The sequence below is a fragment of the Macaca nemestrina genome, chromosome 4 (assembly GCF_043159975.1).
Source record: "Macaca nemestrina isolate mMacNem1 chromosome 4, mMacNem.hap1, whole genome shotgun sequence".
NCBI classification, from domain to species: domain Eukaryota; kingdom Metazoa; phylum Chordata; class Mammalia; order Primates; family Cercopithecidae; genus Macaca; species Macaca nemestrina.
The window spans coordinates 161,092,035-161,111,790 of NC_092128.1; the positions used below are offsets into that span (position 1 = coordinate 161,092,035).

The 19,756-nt window shown below is 36.1% G+C and overlaps 1 protein-coding gene across 2 annotated transcripts in view; it reads right to left on the reverse strand.

Moving 5' to 3' along the window:
- LOC105498551 (transmembrane serine protease 15) overlaps positions 1–17,921 on the reverse strand; it is a 136,407-nt gene extending 118,486 nt beyond the window's left edge. The window contains exons 1-4 of one of the 2 annotated variants that reach the window (XM_071095508.1): positions 17,781–17,921; positions 15,161–15,336; positions 9,804–9,934; positions 9,473–9,540 (exon numbers count right to left, since the gene is read on the reverse strand). In XM_071095508.1, the coding sequence (XP_070951609.1) occupies positions 9,473–9,540; positions 9,804–9,934; positions 15,161–15,305 (344 nt within the window). In that variant the 5' untranslated portion in view covers positions 15,306–15,336; positions 17,781–17,921. Of the gene's footprint in view, positions 1–9,472; positions 9,541–9,803; positions 9,935–15,160; positions 15,467–17,780 lie in introns of those variants that run through there. The other variant, XM_071095509.1, reaches the window with a different exon arrangement.
- Between the last annotated feature and the right edge of the window lie 1,835 nt (positions 17,922–19,756).

Here is a 19,756-nt window from a genome sequence, read left to right on the forward strand (position 1 = left end):
CTCTCCTTAAAGGAGGTTAAAGCCTTTTGGAAATAAATCTGAATTGATGCTTTACTGCAGCTCTGCAAACTCAGTCCTCCACAAAACCAGAAATGAGGAATTTGTTTCATTCACCTCCAAGTAGACAAATAGCTTAAAGTGAACCAACAAAAAATAAAACTTGCCTGTGTAGTGTAACACTCACCAAATAAAGACCAAGTACACATTTTTATTAGCATTTTGAAAAAGTTAAAATAATTAACCTTTCCTGCATGTCTGTGTTTCTCCTTTTAGTTCTGAAATTGGACCAATGAAAGAGGCTATAAGAGATTATCCACTCTGGAAAAAGAGGGAAGGGACTATGTACTGTAGGTAGGAATGAAGACAGCAGATGGGCGTAGGGGCAGCTACTGGGATTAACATGTCAGAAATATGCAATGGAGTAAAGAATGTTATAGATAGGAAAGCAAAGAAAGAAAAGAAAGAAAGACAAAGAAAGAAAGAAAGAAAGAAAGAAAAAAGAAGGAAAGAAAGAAAGAAAGAAAGAAAGAAAGAAAGAAAGAAAGAAAGAAAGAAAGAAAGAAAGAAAGAAAGAAAGAAGAAAGAAAGAAAGGAAGGAAGGGGAGGGAGGCAGGGAGGGAAGGAGGCAGGGAGGGAAGGAGGCAGGGAGGGAAGGAGGGATGGAGGGAAGTAGTTTCATAGAAACTACTTCACTGATGAAGTACATTATTTCAGACTCATTATAAAATATTTATCAAGGTTTGGGCATGGTACTGGCCCCCTTGGTAGCTTTAAAGGAGGGGAAAGAAACAATTCCTAAACTCAAATAATTTACACTTTAAATATAGTGATTTTTCTATCTAGAGAAATAAAAGATTATTTCCTAAATATCAAAGAAAAATCCTGAGATTTTCATAGCCTATCAGGACTATACATAAAAGTCTATATTCATCGAGTTTTGTTCCAATAGGAGATGGGAAGGCCCTGAGGTTTCTTCTCACCATTAAATAACCTTCATTTGACCTTCTGCCATTGTTTTTCTAGCATAATCTCTTTTACCTTTGATTTGACTTTCCTACCTCTTTTTGGTCACTAAAACTAAGGATTCTGTTCCTGATGTCAGAACTTTTGTGATGATCATATACCACTTATTTTGTCCTTAGGATCTTCAATTCAATTGTTCCTTATCTGAGATGTGAGACTAAACTTTCTATAAAATCAGGCTCACTGTGTTTCTCCAATGTCCTGCCAGTCCCCTATGGCATGAGTTCATTGTCACACTCATAGGTTTATATTTAGCACATTCATGATGTCTCAGCATCTTATTAGTGGCCATCAATGCCAACTCTATGATATCCTCGACATGCTACATTATTATCCGAAATGGCTTTCCTTGACTTCTCCACTCAAGTAGTCCCTATCTATGCTTTTCAGACACTGTCCCACATTTTTCACAAAATTTCCATGACCCACCCTTTCAAGTCAAGGGATTCTTTCACACAGTAACATGCCTGTGCTTTTGGAGAACAATTTAAGAATTCTCAAGTTAGTTTATTTCTTGTAATAAAGAGTTAAAGCCATGATAACTGTATAATTATTTTTATAGCCATAGGATGAAGATTAAATGAAAAGATGCTAATCTCTAACATAATATTCATAGGATGAAGATTAAATGAAAAGATGCTAACCTCTAACATAATATTGATTATGTTAATAACAGCTGTTAAATACTTTTTCATTCATTTGCTAGGACTTTATATAATACATATGCTGTGGTGGGCATTAGTTAGGTTCTGAAAATACAGGTATCAAAGACAAATTCTCCGCCCTAAGAGAGCTCCTAGTCTAGTAAGGAGATAGACAAATCAGCAATTATGTGATAGTGTGAGAATTGTACTTTAAATGTACATACATGGTGCTAAATGAGCAGAGGGAAGAAGCACCCAACCCGGACTAGAGTGACAGTTAAGTGTCCCTGAAAGGTGACATGGACTAGTTCTTAATGGGTTGTAAGGATGGAACATAAGAATGGAGGCAAAAATAAGGAGAAAAATGAGAGTGCCAGCATATTAATCAATTTGCACACTGCTATAAAGAAATACCTGAAACTGGGTAGTTTGTAAAAGAAAGAGGTTTAATTGACTTACAGTTCCACATGGCTGGGGAGGCCTCAGAAACTTACAATCAGGGTAGAAGGCTAAGGGGAAGCAAGGATCTTCTCCACATGGTAGAAGAGAAGAGAGTGTGAAGGGGGAAGAAGCCCTTATGAAACCATCAGATCTCACAAGAACACATTCACTGTCATGAGAACAGCATGTGGGAAACTGACTTCATGATCCAATCACCTCACACCAGGTCCCTCTCTCAACATGTGGGGATTACAATTGGAGATGAGATTTGAGTGGGGACACAGAGCCAAACCATATCATTCTGCTTCAGGCCCCTCCCAAATCTCATCTCCTCACATTTCAGAACACAATCATGCCTTCCCAACAGTCCCTCAAAGTTTTAACTCATTTCAGCATTAACTAAAAAGTCCAATGCCCAAAGTCTCATCTGAGACAAGACACGGCCCTTCTGCCTATAAGTATGTAAAATCAAAAACAAATTGGTTACTTCCAAGATACAAAGGGGTTAAAGCACTGGATAAATGCTACCATTCCAAATGGAAAAAAAGTTGGACACAACAAAGGGGCTACAGGCCCCATTCAAATCCGAAATCCAGCAGGGCAGTCATTAAATCTTAAAGCTCCAAAATAATCTCCTTTGACTCCATGTCTCACATCCAGGGCATGCTAATGCAAGGGTAGGACTCCAATGGTCTTGGGCAGCTCCACCCCAGGGGCTTTGAAGGGTACAGCTCCCCAACTCCCACAGGCTGCTTTCACAGCTGGCACTGAGTGTCTTCAGTTTTTCCAAGCACACAGTGCAGCTGTCAGTGGATCTACCATTCTGTGGTCTGGACGATGGTGGTTGTCTTCTCCAGAGTCAGCCCAGTGGGGACTCTGTGTGGGGGCTCTAGTCACACATTTTCCTTCTGCACTGCTCTAGCAGAAGTTCTCCAGGAGGGTTCTGCCCCTGCAGCAGACTTCTGCCTAGATATCCAGATGTTTCCATACATCCTCTGAAACCTAGGTGGGGGTTCCCAAACTTCAATTCTTGACTGCTGTGTACCTGCTGGCCCATGTGGAAGTCACCAAAGTGTGGAGCTTGCACCCTCTTAAGCAATGGTCTGTGCTATACATTGGCCTCTTTTAGCCATGGCTGGAGCTGGAGTGGCTGGGACGCAGTGCACCAAGCCCCAAGTCTGTACATAGCAGTGGGGTCCTGGGCCCAACCCACAAACCATTTTTTCCTCCTAGGCCTCCAGGCCTGTGATGGGAGGTCTTGCTATGAAGAACTCTGACATGCCATGGAGACATGTTCCCCATTGTCTTGGTGAATAACATTTGACTCCTCATTACTTATGCAAATTTCTGCAGCTGGCTTCAATTTCTCCCCAGGAAATGGGTTTTTCTTTCTGTCACATAGTTAGCCTGCAAATTTTCCAAACTTTTATACTCTGTCACCTCTTGAAAGCTTTGCTGTTTAGAAATTTCTCCTGCCAGATACCCTAAATCATCTCTCTCAGGTTCAAAATTCCACAGATATCTAAGGCAGGGGCAAAATGCTGCCAATCTGTTTGTTGAAGGATAGTAAGAACAGCTTTTGGTCCATTTCCCAATAAATTCCTGATCTCCATCTGAGATCACCTCAACCTGGACTTCATCATCCATATCACTCTTAGCAGTTTGGTCAAATTCATTTAACAAATCTCTGGGAAGACTCCTTCCTGTCTTCTTCTGAGTTCTCCAAACTATTCCAACCTCTGCCTGTTACCCAGTTCCAATGTCACTTCCACATTTTCAGTTATCTTTATAGCAGTGCCCCATTCCTGGTACCAGTTAGCCTTTTTTTCACACTGCTATAAAGATACTACTCAAAACTGGGTAATTTATAAAGGAAAGAAATTTAATTGACTCCCAGTTCTGCATGACTGGGGAGGCTTCAGGAAACTTAAAATCATGGCAGAAGGTGGAGAAGCAGCAAGTACTTTCTTCACAAGGTGGCAGGAAAGAGAGAGAGTGGGGGAAACTGCCACTTATAAAACCATCAGATCTCATGAGAACTCATCCACTATCATGAGAACAGCATGGGAGAAACTGCCCCCATTCCAGTCACCTCCCACCAGGTCCTTCCTCCCTCAACACAAGGGGGTTACAACTTGAGATGAGATTTGAGTGGGGACACAGAGCCTTACCAGCCAGTAATGAAAACATAGATAAAAGAGAGAAAACAGGATAGTTTTGAGGATGTACAGATGATGTGGCAGGACTGAAGCAGAAGGCTGTGTCGAGTGGGGGAGGAGAAACAGAAGGCCAGAGTGTGTTTTGATGAGAGAGCTGTGCAGTACACCTGAATTTAGGATGATAGAACTAGAAAAGGTCTTTAGGTATTTAAAAGACTGAGATATGAAGATGGAGAGATGTTTGTTCTCTAAAAATCTAGTAACTACAAGCAGGATCAATGGGTGAAAATAAAAGAAAGAAACAATTTGGTGACAATAACAAAGCATGTTCTAGTACCTACAGTTATAAAGCAATAAACAAAATATAGTAATAATCATGACTATTCAATAGGCTGTTTGTAGGATGTCCACAGCAATATTGAAAAAAGATGACTAATTTTTGTTAGTTACATTAAATGAGAAAATTAAATTTAAGCAGTAGGAATCTCTTTCTTTTGTTGGACTAGAATGAATTTCCTTTAGTCTGTGAGCATTCCAGCCCAAAGCAGTCAAGCAAAGGCTGGACTACATCAGAAAAGAAAAAATTTTTTCTTGCAGTATCACACAAACTGTATATACAACCTGCCACGTAATGCCTAATAACGTTAGTAAAAATCTCTTGACTCTGTCGTATTTCCCCAACAATATTTTAAATTCCTCATAGCAGAGATTTGATACCTTCATCATCACAGGTTACTCATGCCTAATTTATTATTAATGACTGTTCTATATTAGTCACTTAACCCATAGGTGCCCTTTGTAAGTAGGCAATTAAAAACCAAATAGCCTATCAAAACAGAGAGAGAGAAAACCAGTTCTAAATACACCAATACAAATTAGAATGTCTTAATGATGGTGGTTGAGTGAGCTCTCTAATAAAAGCCTTTCTCTTAATATCTGTATTCTCAGAACCTAGCTAAATGTCTGTTTCTAAGTAAGCCCTACATGTGTGTTAAATAAATAAGCGAGCAAATGAATGGATGACTACCCGAATATTTATTTAACTCTGTGTTGACAGGATAAAAATATTGGCTTCAGTTTTCCAGTATCTCTTTAATATAAGTTTTGCCTATTTTTTAAAGTACTCTTTTTAGTGATTCTACTCTCCCCTTGTGCAAAGCACAGAGCAATATTTTATATTTTTTGTCTTTATCTTTATTCCACTATAAGAGGATTTTAACTTAGCAATTCATGTTGTATTTCAAAGGATGCTATATCTCTCATAGAATTTTAGGGATATTAACCCTGAATAAAGATTATTTTTGGAAGATAAGGAAAATTCTGCTTTCTGAAGATTACAGAAAGTACAAGGTAACTTAGTTTCTATCACATCACATTTGAAGAACTGATTTTAAAAGTCTCCAATGAAACAAACCACAACAATGTGTCATTTTTCTGGAGGAGGTAAAGAAAAAGTAAATAATGATCATTTTCTTCTAACCAAACAGGTGTTTAAACCTTCATGTGTAGCATTCTCTCTCTCTCTCTCTCTCTCTCTCTCTCTCTCTCTCTCTCTCTCCCCCGTCTCTCTTTCTCTCTCTCTCTCCCCCGTCTCTCTTTCTCGCTCTCTCTGTCTCTCTCTCTCACACACACACACACAAACACTTACTTATGATATTTTTGATGCATCTATGAACCATATAAACTGTACGGAGATACTGTAGACTACCTCATTTCCAACTTGCCTCCAGTTTTTGCTAAACAACAAGGTCATTATGAAAAAAATAGCACATTGCTACTAAATTCTAACAGTGATTACAATCTAAATGATAGATAAGTCCCTTATAGACTTCTGGATAGACCAGTACACCTTTAAATCCAGTGACTGCTTCTTATAAAGGTTATTTCTCCATTCGTTTAACTCATTCCAGTCGATTTTCTGAGTATTTTTCTATACGCTAGTATTTTTCAACTAGCATTGTTAATTCATAGAAGAATAACACATGCATCACCATTAAAAAGGAAAAAAAATAAGAGAATAAAAAGATTGTAAACTTAGGTACTGTTTACCCTAGTCTGAGTATAGATTCTCCCATCAGTTTTCCCATAAAGTTAGCGAGCACTTTAACCTACCCAAGGTTAAAAATCAGAGTGGAGAACAAGGAAAACTAAAGGTGCAAGCATAGGGCTTGCGTGGACAAAGGTCTACAGCAATTTGGCAAATGAACACAATAAGGCACCCGGAGGGACAGTAGTCACTGAGAAACATACATCAAATACTGCTTGAACAGTTCCTGAATATGTGACTCTTTAACCTTAACTTTCACTGCTTCACTCTCTGTCTTGAGTGCTTTTTAAATATAAAAATTAGTAGTAGAGGAGAGCATGAATGTTTTAGACAGAAAGTAAATGGCAGCATGACATTGGAAAAATAACCTAGCCTCTCTGAACCATACATTAATAATTCATGACAGGCTGACAATCTGAAACTCCACAAACCCCTAGTGAGGAATGCATTAGGTGACATACACTAGTACATGGTAGTAATGGTACACAGAAGAACAAACTGACAAGTTTGTGGTGATATTCTGATTAGTACTGAGAATGTAGTTTGCTAAGTGAATTGCCATACCAGGAACACCATCAGTCCATATATACTTGCCATTTTTCTTTTTTTTTTCTTTTTGAGACGGAGTCTGGCTCTGTCGCCCAGGCTGGAGTGCAGCGGCCGGATCTCAGCTCACTGCAAGCTCCGCCTCCCGGGTTTACGCCATTCTCCTGCCTCAGCCTCCCGAGTAGCTGGGACTACAGGCGCCCGCCACCTCGCCCAGCTAGTTTTTTGTATTTTTTAGTAGAGACGGGGTTTCACCATGTTAGCCAGGATGGTCTCGATCTCCTGACCTCGTGATCCGCCCGTCTCGGCCTCCCAAAGTGCTGGGATTACAGGCGTGAGCCAACGCGTCCGGCCTTTGCCATTTTTCTTTATAAAAATAGGGCTAAAGTATCTTAACCTTTTCAAAAATAATGTAATTTTTAGGGAGCAAAATGTAAAATATCTGAATTTTTTTAGTGTTGTTATGATGCCTTATGATTTATCTAATTGAAGACATAAACCTTAAATATCAATGGACAATGTAGACAAGAAAATTGTAATAATTTCTATTAGACTGTCAGCTGCATAAAAGCACAAAAAATATGTACTTTTAAGGGCCTGGCATATAATAAATAATACATGAATAAAAGTAAAATTAATTAATATTCAGGTTTTATAGGCAGCTGTGTCTTGAAAAGCTATAGGGTGGTTGTTGTCGTCTGCTATGGAGCTTCTCTACTGTGCTTTCATTTCAAATTGTGGGCTTAGAGCTTTCGGCTACCTTCAATTGCAGTGCAACAGCTGCCTAAAAACTAAGACTTACTGACTTTCATGGTAAAGGAGTATGGAAGATGGCCAGCTGTTACTAAGGACTATTGCCATCAGTCTAGCTTACTTAGATGTTTGACTGGCATAAGTCATGCTTCTCCATGCTCATCTTGGCTTTCATCGTTTGTTCTCCTTCCTGTTCCAGGTTTACTGTCATCCTTCCTATTTCTGTAGAAAAAGAGAAGTTTCCTGTTCCACTGCACCTTGAGTCCACCCATCTATGGTGAAAAGCAAACCCCGCCTCCCTAGAAGTTGTTCTATTCTTTGGGTTCTGCTACTCCAACATTCTCATTTGGAAGGAGAGCATATGCTGAATCAGTACAACAAAACCCCATTCAAATACATTCCCCAGCACCTACTAGCTGTGTGATTTGAGGCAAGTTAGTTTTTTTCCAAGCCTCGGTGTCATTATTTATTTAAGTTGGAATAATTGTTTCTCCCTCACAGTCATTTGGTGAGGAATGAAGAAGAAAATACATTTTACGGCCGGGCGCTGCAGCTCACACCTGTAATTCCAGCACTTTGGGAGGCCAAGGCGGGTGGATCACGAGGTCAGGAGATCGAGACCATCCTGGCTAACACGGTGAAACCCTATCTCTACTAAAAATATAAAACATTAGCCGGGCGTGGTGGCGGCGCCTGTAGTCCCAGCTACTGGGGAGGCTGAGGCAGGAGAATGGCGGGAACCCGGGAGGCGGAGCTTGCAGTGAGCTGAGATCCGGCCACTGCACTCCAGCCTGGGCGACAGAGCGAAACTCTGTCCAAAAAAAAAAAAATTACTTAAGTCGCCAAAGGCTTGGCCTGAAATAGAGACTCAACCAGTGAGTTTCCTTTTTGCCAGCTTGTCATAGGATCTGCGTTTTCCCCAAGGCTCTGTAATATTGTCTTTCTTTCTGTGCTTTTTAAATGTGAATTATTGTGAAGACTTTGCTCCCTTCCCTTCTTCAGATACCCCTGTTCTTGATCAATCTTTAACTTTTTTTTTTTCTTGGAATTCTCTCCCTTTGTCTTTTTCATTTTTAACTTAATTTTATAAATTTACATTTTTCTTTCTTTTATAATTTTTTTTAACTTTCCTGTTGGCTTGTATCTCTACTCAAGAAGCCTACTGGTAGTTTGTAGCTTAGAAAACTTTAGGTTCAGAGAGATGTTGGCAAGATTGTCAAACTCTCCTTCATGATACAATAGCAACAACAACACACAGATCAATTTTCTTTGTGAGAAATACAAAAGGTAATTGTCGAGAAAATAGATCTTACAATAGAAATAAGAAAATAGTTCTTACAAAAATTTCCATATATTACAGATTCAAACATTCATAGTGTGGAATTACATCATTACATTATTAATGTAAGATTCATTAGTTTATTGAGCACCTACTTTAAGCAATGTTACACCCTCTGGGTACAAAAGTGAACAAATATCTTCTCTCTTTGTATTTATAGTATAAATGAAGCAGCGTGATACCATATTATTTTATTAAATGAAGAGCAAGCTTTTTCCAAATGTTTGTAGCAAATCAAACACTATATCTGCATCTGCATACATTTAACCTCAGCCCTCTCCATGTGTCTCTGCAAGATGTTATTGTCAAGAGAAACATATTAACATAAGATCTATTTTCAAAAGTTATTATTATTTGCTACTAAAATGAAAGTTTATGCTATGCCACTTTGCTTAATCCTCAAAAAATGTTGAAAAATTTAAATATTCCTCTTTTCCTATGTATAGTGATGCTATTTTACAAATATTAGCAAAAAGATCCCTAATTTTCTGTCAGTAGAAAATTTTTGAGCTGTACTCACTCAAATTGTAAAACTCTTGAGTTCTTATATTCATTCTTCAGATTGCTTGATAGAAAGATCTCATCTATCTAGAAAAATGTAAAAGGTTGAATGAGTATACTAAATTTAAGATTTTAACTTTTGTGGAAAAATTTATGCAAAGCAATCTTTATGCTCTGCTTAGAATTGGGGGAATTTTCTCCATAGTAATGGGGCTCAGACATTTAAGTATTTTGGGTATATTACATTTATTCTCTAGTTGTTTCACAGTGACAAAATGGTGTTTTTGGCAAGTAGTTAGTTAAACTATGTTATAAAATTTTAAACCAGCTGAAGAGAGACAGTCTCCTACCATTTGCTGAAGGTCAAAAGCAAGAACTTTGAAATCCGCTGAGAGTTTGTCTTGCAAGTTAGGATTATATGTAACTCCGGATGTTATTTTAAATGTCCCTCTGACTTCATGACTTTGTCCAAGTGCTGCACCTAGATAAATTAATAAGGAAAAAAACACTAAGATTTTGGATTATGAGTAGGAAAAATATGCACATTCTGTTAAGACACAGAAGTAAAGCTCTTGCTTGATGTGTTAGCTCTGTAGTTCTTGCTTTTTCTTTGTAGTCTCATGTTTCAAAATCAGCTGCTTTCTGTCCCCAGCTGTCTGATTGTTTTAAAAGATTGGAAAAGAAAGTTTTTTCCATTCTTTCAATATTTTTTTTCTTTTCTTTGAAGTCTAACCCACACTCCAAGCTTCCAAGTTTTCATTATTATTGTTATTGAGATTCCTGTTGGAAGATACACGGACTGATGAACTCCCACCAATTATGGGAAGTGACTCAGGGAAACATGGTGAGAAGTGAACCATTAAAAGTTTTGTAGTTGCTTTCAGATACTTCTTGAACACCTAGCATCCAGGGACACCACTGGGTTTTGACATATGAATTGCTGTGAAGATTTCAGTATTTTGGTTACTTTGAAACATGACTTTGAAGCTACTTCTTTCATTCTAATAATTATAAAAATGTCATGCATGACCTTGTGCCATTAGCTGGTGACTGTCCTTGTTGAAGACATTATTTAGAATGTGTAGAAAATAGATAACCTCACTAGGAAAAAAAATGTAAAAAAGAAGGTTAACAAATTAAATATAAACATGGATAATAAAATGTGTCATTAAGTCCTGCATAATTCCTTTATCAGCATATTTTCATGGACACTGATTTATGTTTAAAATGAATTGCTTCAACTGAAACTCACACAGTGATGAACTCATTAGTAAATATAATAATAATGACATATAATTCTCACAATAATTTGGTGTGACAAGACATTATTTCTTCTTTTCTGGGATAGGGTAATTGGTGTTTAGAATGATTAAGAAAATTTCTCAAGGTAGTAAATGTCTGAAGCAACAGATCTGGAATTTGGTCATCGAAATGATTGACTCCACAACCCAAGATCTCTATGTAATACATTCACACCAAACTATCCCATTAAGAGGATAATTAGAAATAATAATTCAAGCAGTATGTGTGCATATAGTCTAAATAACGTTAACTGCATTATTGATGTAACGTATTATTTATACTATTTCATTTGTATTTTAAAGACTCTAAATTAGATTGAAGTTTGCATGTTTAAATGCAGAATACAAGGAAGGACCGAGGAACTACAACCGATTAAAGGAGACTAAGGAAGCGTAATAACTAAATCTTACATAGGAATCTGCACTGGATCTTAACCTGGTAAAGGGTATTAGTGGAAAAACTGGTGAAATTTGAATAAAGTATGTGGTTCAGTTAACAATATTGTAGAAATGTTAATTTCTTGACTGTGGTAATTGTACTATGGATAAACAAAATATTAACATCCAAGGCAGCTGGGTTATATGAAAATTCTGTGCAATTTTTTCAACTTTTAAAAGTCTAAAGTGATGTCAAAAAAAGTATAAAAAATGTTAAAAGTAGTATGTGCTTTGAAAGCCCTAAAGACATCTGCAAAAAGGCTCCTGAAACTGATAAATGACTTCAGCAAAGTGTCAGGATACAGAATAAATGTACAATGTCAGTTGTATTTCTAAACACCAATTACATTCAAGCTGAGAACCAAATCAAGAATTTAATCCCATTTTCGATAGTCATACAAAAGATAAAATACTTATGAATATCTCTCACCAAGGGTGTAAAAGAGACCTGCAAGGAGAACTACGAAACACTGCTATAAAAATCAGATAACACAAACAAATGGAAATACTTCCATGCCAATGGACTGGAAGAATCAATGTTGTTAAAATGGCCATACTGCCCAAAGCAACCTACAGATTCAATGCTATTCCTATTAAACTATCAAACTCATTTTTCATAGAATCATAACAAATGATTCTAAAATTCATATGGAACTATGAAAGAGCCAGAATAGTCAAAGCAATCCTAGGCAAAAAACACAAAGTCAGAGGCATCACATTACACAACTTCATGCTATACGATAAGGCTATAGTAACTAAAACAGCATGGCAGTGGTACAAATACAGACACATAGTCTGCATCACATTACACAACTTCATGCTATACGATAAGGCTATAGTAACTAAAACAGCATGGTAGTGGTACAAATACAGACACATAGTCCAATAGAGCAGAATAGAGAACCCACAGTAAAGTGAAGCTACACACCTACAGCCATCTAATCTTTGACAAAGTTGACAAAAATAAACAATGAGGAAATAGTTAATAAACAGTGCTGGCATATCTGGCTGGCTATATGCAGAAGAATCAAACTGGACCCCTACCTTTCACCATATATAAAAATTAACTCCAGATAAATTAAAGATTTAAATTAAGACCTCAAACTCTAACAATCCTAGAGGAAAAAAAAGTAAAACATAATTCTGGAAATTATCCCTGGCAGACAGTTTAGGACTAAATCCTCAAAAGCAGTTGCAACGAAACCAAAAATTGGCAAGTGGGACCTAATTAAACTAAAGATCTTCTGCACAGCAAAATAAACTATCAGGAAAGTAAATATACAACCTATGGAATGGGAGGAAATACTTGCAAACTATGCATCTGAAAAAGGTCTAATATCCAGAATCTATAAGGAACTTAAATAATTGAACAAACAAAAAACAAACCCATTAAAAAGTGGGCAAAAAACATGAACAAGCACTTCTCAAAAAAGACATACGAGTGGCCAACAGATATTTTTAAAAATACTCATCAGCACTAATCACCAGAGAAGTGTAAATCAAAACCACAATGAGATACCATGTCATACTGGTCACCAATGGCTATTACCAAAGAGTTAAAAAACAAGAGATGTTGGCAAGGCTTTCAGAGAAACAGGAACACTTACACACTGTTGATAGAAATGTAAAGTAGTTCAGTCACTGTGCAAAGCAGTTTGGCTATTTCTCAAACAACTTAAAACAGAAATACCATTGGACCCAGCAATCCCATTACTGGGTATATATCCGAAAGAAAATAAGTCATTCTACCCAAGAGACACATGCACTCACATGTTCATCACAGCACTGTTTACAATAGCAAAGTCATGGACTCAACCTAGGTGCCCATCAACGGTGTATTGGATAAAGAAAATGTGGTACATATACATTGTGGAATAAGATGCAGCCATAAAAAAGAATGAACTCATGTCCTTTACAGCAACATGGATGCAGCTAGAGGTCATTATCCTAAGCAAATTAATGCAGGAACAGAAAAAGCAAATACCACCTGTTCTCAAGCATAAGTGGGAGCTAAACAGCAGGAACTCATGGACATAAAGATGGCAACAATAGACACTGGGGACTACCAGAAGTGGAGAGTGGGAAAGGGGAAAGGGTTGACAAACTAACTTCTGGGTACTATGCTCAGTACCTGGGTGATGGCATCGTTCATTCCCCAAACCTCAACACATGCAATATACCCAGGTAACAAATCTGCACATGTGCCCCCTGAATCTAAAATAATAGTTTAAAAAGGAAAAAATAGTAGTATGCGTTATGATCTCTGGTGTGTTGGTAAAGCATTAACTTGCCCTTTTTATATTTAGTTGTTCACTGTTAAATTGTATTATCACCTATACATATTTATTTTCTACTTCCCTTGTAAAATAACTAACCTTCATATGTTTATTGAACATCAGGGATTCCAATGGACTTTCAAATGCTTATAGATCCTTCAAGTTATTCACAGCAATTAAATAAGACCCAAACAGCCATTTTTCTAAAAGTTTAATCAATATGTATTATCTGGTAGTACTTTGTATAATTTTGTAAAATATCCACACTTTTTTTTTCTTTAAAATATAGCCCTTGTGTATGTCTATAGTTTTTAAATAGACCAGGAATTATACTAAAATTATTTAATAAAACTATGGCATGTGCATTACATTCTAATTTAAACTTATTTGTTTACTAGAATAAAATAGCTAACCCAACAATTGTGAATTTAATAGGTAAAACTAAAATCACTCACATGTGAAAGATACGGTGGCTCACGTCTATAATCCCAGCACTTTGGGAGGCCGAGGTGGGCAGATCCAAAGTCGAGAGACCGAGACCATCCTGGCCAACAAGGTGAAACCCCACCTCTACTAAAAATACAAAAATTAACTGGGTGTGATGGCATGCACCTGTAGTCCCAGCTACTAGCAAGGCTGAGGCAGGAGAATCACTTGAACCTGGGAGGTGGAGGTTGCAGTGAACCACTGCACTCCAGCCTGGTGAAAAAGTGAGACTCCATCTCAAAAAAAAAAAAAAAAAAAAAAAAAAGAGAGAGAGAGAGAATTTATATGCCCATATGTATGTATGTAGTTTATCATTTTAAAAATGTAAAAAATTGTCTAAGAACAAATAAACTGCTAATACGTAGATTATTGCTATGCATCCAATTTTTTAAAAAATTTACCCTATAAATGAGTAAGTGGTAAGATGGACTACAAATTCTAGAGCTGGATTGTCTAGTTTGGAATCTTACTTCTGCTACCCACTAATGATGTGAACTTAAGCAAGTTACCTCTAGTCTCTGTCTCAGATTCCTCATCTGTAAAACAAGCATACCAATAACCATTCGTATGTTGTAGCTACACAATACATTTGAAGGTCTTTGAAAAGCTGTTGGTACAAAGTTAGCTCTAAATAAGAGTTATCATTTCTTATATTTTTTCTGTTTATCAAAGTTGCTACTCAGACAGTTTGTGACCTTTTTAAGTCTACATTTATAGCCAACTTCTTTTATATTAGTAGAATTAAAATGGTTAGACTGAGAAGTGAATGAAGATAGAAATAAATATTTTTGTTAAGTTTGCATGTTTATCTACTTATATATTCAACAACACATTAATATGTTTGTGATTTAAATTATATCAAAACAAAATCAGGGGCCATGAAATCTACTTGATTATATGTAGAAGCCAAGAAAATCATTTAATATTATTTATTTTAAAAACTACTTAGTCTCATGCTTAAATTCTGGGTTAAGTTTCAAATTACATACCAGTTAATTTTCCTAATATTCTCTGAAGGGAACTACAGAGAAGTATGTGAATGCAACAAAAAAATGTTGTCATGAAGATTACTTTGAAATATTAGATTGAAAGCCCAAAATAATGCATTTAGTTAGCAATGAATAAAATAGACTTACAGAATAACTGAAATTAAAGTGTGTACATTCAGTTGAGAGCACCTTCACGAGCCAGCTCCATGTGACTTACCTCGTTGGGATTCCTTGATTGTCAGCCAGGACACTGCAATTAATCCAGCACAGAGCACTACCAATATGGCAAAGAGAGTTGCAAACATGATTTCATAGGAGCTGAGAGAATGGTGCCTAGACGACACGCTTCTTTTCGAACCCATTTTTGGTTTTGAAGGCTTGCTAATTTAAGAACTGAAAGAGAATATAAATAACTGTACCAGATGAAGAGTAAAATCTCTCAAATTTTTAAAGATGTGTAAAGCAACAACTACCTGTCTACATGCATACCAGTCAGTGTAAGTGAGCTATGTATGTCTCTTTGACAAAATTATGTCTCCATACATTAAGTGTCATTAAAAGGGTGGTTAATCTTTAAGTAGATATAAATGGGTAAAGATGCCTAGAGCTGTAAATGTTAACTACCTGAACAGGCCACTTGCCAAGGTGAATCAAATTAAATTCATGTTGTAAACAAAAAAAGACACTTTATCATTTGGAGACTATTAAGAAAAATGTGAAATTCATGACAGACAAATTAGTCATTAGGCACATGCATTTGATATTCATAGAGAGAGTTCCTAACAGATCAACCTTCTACCCTCTGACTCAGATCATTCTTAAGACATTTCTCTTATATGTTGATATAGACCGTCTAATATATATAAAGCCTAATATATATAAAAAGATATATATAAAGGTACAGATATATATAAAGCCTAACATATATATCCTCTCTCTGTGTACATATATGTATACATATATTCCTTATGGAAACAATCAAAAGTGTTGCAAACTTTGTTATGTCACCCATGTGAAGTTATGCAATGTAAGGCAGTATTACCTAAGGGCAAGTACACTTCAACAAGGCATTATATGGCTACTCTTTATGGCCTTGTGCAGTTATTAATGAATGGGAGTAACTGTCATAAGAGGAATAAAATATATGTTTCTATTCTAAGAAAATAGCCTGGGTGGGGAAGATATTGCTCATTTGCCCTGGACTTTATCTCTTTAAACATGCCAATTAGAAGAAGAGAACAGGTTAAGATAATCATAGGTATAGTTGTAGACGTATGCTTTATGGCAAAATTAAAGTTGTTTTCTGATAATTAAATTACAGTGTAGCATTGTGATTATTCACACCACGAATAATGATGAGTTCAGGAATTTTAAAACACAAAAATTAAAACCAAATAAAACCAAATCTATTCTGAAGTAAACCAATGTGCCTTTTATTCTGGTAAATAAAACTGGCAGGAGGTAAGAAAGTTTTAGATTGGAAAACCCTAACACAATCAAATTGTGGCATATTATAATGGGCTTAGATGAGCAGTAGCTGCTTTTCTTCTTTACCTATGAAAGAGGAGAATTGCATGTTGCACTCAGATTCAAGAATTTTTGCTGATAAAAAATAGAATTATGAGTAAACAAATGTATGTCATTGAAAATATTTATATTTTTAGCTAAGTGACTTACTACTTGTTGTTAAATGCTCTGAAATTTACATGAAATCAGAGACACCATTTATGGAATTGGGAGAAGTTTCTTTTATCCATATTCTAGGAGACAATTATAATAGGCCAGACCCTCTGACAAAATTGGAGCCTATAAAAAGTGCCTCTTAAATTTGGAAAGTCAAAGTGAAAGCACAATTAGTGTTTTCTTTGTATGGCTAATGCAGAAGCAAACCCTTTTTAGAACATCATATAGAGCTTTAAGTTACATTTCTTTTGCTGTTATAGAAGGAAAGCAGAAGACAGTGAGTTCACGTGTCTGCTTCAAGCATAGCATGGATTAATGGGTAAAATATCAGTTTGAAAGCCCAAAATAATGCATTTAGTTTCAGAAAGAAAACTTTCACTTTTGGATCATAAACTCTCCTCAAATAATGTTTTAAATAATTATATTTAGTATCAAGTAAATGAGTGAAAGAATAGCTTTTTAAAAGAAAGCAATACTTTATGAAGGACAGAGTGAAATTAAACAAACAGATGAATGTGAAAAATCAAATCATATGTCTTGAAATTTTTTGAAAAGTTATTAAAATAAAACAGGACTTGCCCTGTCAGGTAACAAAACTCGTTACAAAGCTGTAATATAAAGAGAGTTGTATCAGTCCCAGCACAGAAAACCATCTCAGTGGAATTAAGTGCCCATAAGTGTGATTTGCATATGGAAACTTCATATATCAAAAACATAGGGCATTAATAATAGGTTAGAAAAGAGTGGCTCTTCAATACATAGTGCAGCATTGATTTCTTCTCCATCTCCACATGAAGAACTTTAGATCTTCATCTCACACCGTGAAGGAACATAAATTCCAGGTGGATTAAGCGTATCTAGAAAGCATGGAAAAATTTTAGAAGAAAATATAGAAGAATGTCTTTCTAATGATAAAATATTGAAGGAATTTTTAGAAAAGGATTCAAAAATAAAAGGAAAAATCACGAAGAACATTGATAAATTTAGTCAATAATAACATTGACTTTTCTTAACAACAAACTGTATCTAAAAAGTAAAACCCTAAGCCACAGACTTGTGTTTTTTCCTTTAAAATTGTTTTTCAAACTGCATATGTTTTAGTTCAGCTACAACAGAATTGAACTGAGGCAAAAATTTGGGTATGAAGTACTTACATTTATTTTGAAGGCAGTCCAGGAAAGCTCCATGAGAAGGGCTGGGAAGTGAAAAGATGGAGGGTGATAAAGCCAGTGAAGATTGGGTGTGATCAAGCCGGTTACCACCCTAGGCATCTGGAACATAATTCTGCTTGGGACCTGTGCGAGACAGTGGGAACAAGCGTCAGTGCTATCCCACTTAGGGGGAAATAGAGTGGAATATTTATTTGCCAGAGAGCCATGCTCATGGGTAGAGGTTAGCTTCTGGGACTTCAAGTCTGGCACTTCGAGTTACTCTGTGTGAGTAGGACATCCAGAGAAGCTGACTTCAGTGTGCAGAGATGAATGAGAGAGCCTGTGAGTGTAGAATCCTTACAATAGCTGATACGGCTTACAAATAAAAAACACGCTTCAGAAATTAAAGAGAATTTCTATTGACTAATGGACAAAAGACAGGTAGCAGGCCATTGACAAAAAGTAAAAAACCAAACAAAAAAGAAAGAAAACAGGAGCACACAAATGTCTACAGGTGATCAATGTTAGTAGTTAAGGAATTCTAATTAAAATAAAAAACAAAATATTACTGACCTTAGACATATTAGCAGAAACTAAAAGCCTTAGCAATACTTAGTAGCGTCATTCGTTGCTTGTCTGAGTGAAGATTCAAATAATCATGTTGAATAGCAATTTGGTTAACATCTAGAAAAACTAAATGCACACATACAATTTGATCCCCAAATTCCCTTTCCAGTTAAATCTGGGACAAGTAGACAATATTCATTATAATACAATTATAATACAATTTTAAGCCCTATAAAATATAGGGAAAACTTAAATGTTCATCAATAGGAAAATGAAAAAATGTCGTGTAGTATTTTTATAGAATAACATGTTATACACAAGTTTAAAGTGCGTGAACTAAAGTTGTATGTACTAAACTGGAAATAATAAAACAAAATTATATGCAAAGAAACAAGTTTAGAGGGATATATGTGATGTTGCATAGCTTACAGTAGAAAAGAAAATCATTTGTTTAGTGATGCAATTCTGTGGATAAAAGTGTACCTGGAAATGATAAACAGAAAATCCAGTATGGTGGTTACTTCTGAGCACAAAAAGGGTTGGTTAACAGAAATAGAATGACAAGGTGTATTTGTATTGCATCACTTCTGTTAAAATATTTGAAATACGTTAATGAACCACATAAACTTTGACACAGTTAGAGGATTAGGACATGTGAGTAAATATTCTGCATTTTTAAAAAAATAGATCAAAAGTTAAAGGGGAGACATAAGATTGAAGTCCCTGTGATATTATTAATAATTTTCATCTTACCAAATAATTAATAAAATTGAAAGAAACCTTATGCACTAAACTTTCTTTTTCTTTTCTTCTTCTTCTTCTTTTTTTTTTTTTTTTGAGACAAAGTCTCATTTTGTCACCCAGGGTGGAGTGCAGTGACATGATCTTGGTTTACTTGCCGACTCTGCTTCCTGGGCTCAAGCAATCCTCCCACCTCAGCCTCCTGAGTATATGGGGCTAAAGGTGTGTGCCATCATGCCCAGATAATTTTTTCTTCCCCCACCCTTTTTTTTTTTTTTTTTCTGTAGAGATGAAGTCTCACTCTGTTGTCCAGGCTGGTCTTGAAGGAACTTTCTATTGTGAAAAGTGTAGAAGTTACAAAAATGTTCCCATTAGTCAAGTCATTGAATGCCCATAGGAGAATAAAATAATTATTTTAAACATATACTTGAGACATTTAACCATATAAGATAAAACGCTTTATGTGAAGTGGAAACAAATGAATACATATTTGGGATGGCAAATAAACAGAATATACAGCTCTAGATAGGTAAGATCACTAACTCTTAATGAAAATTTCAGTGAGTAAATTGTTGCGTACCATTCTGGTAATGGGAATGATGTATTCTGGTTAGGTGAATAATGAAGTAGAAAGAGACCTTAAGGTGGATTATAATTATTTTTGCCTAGAT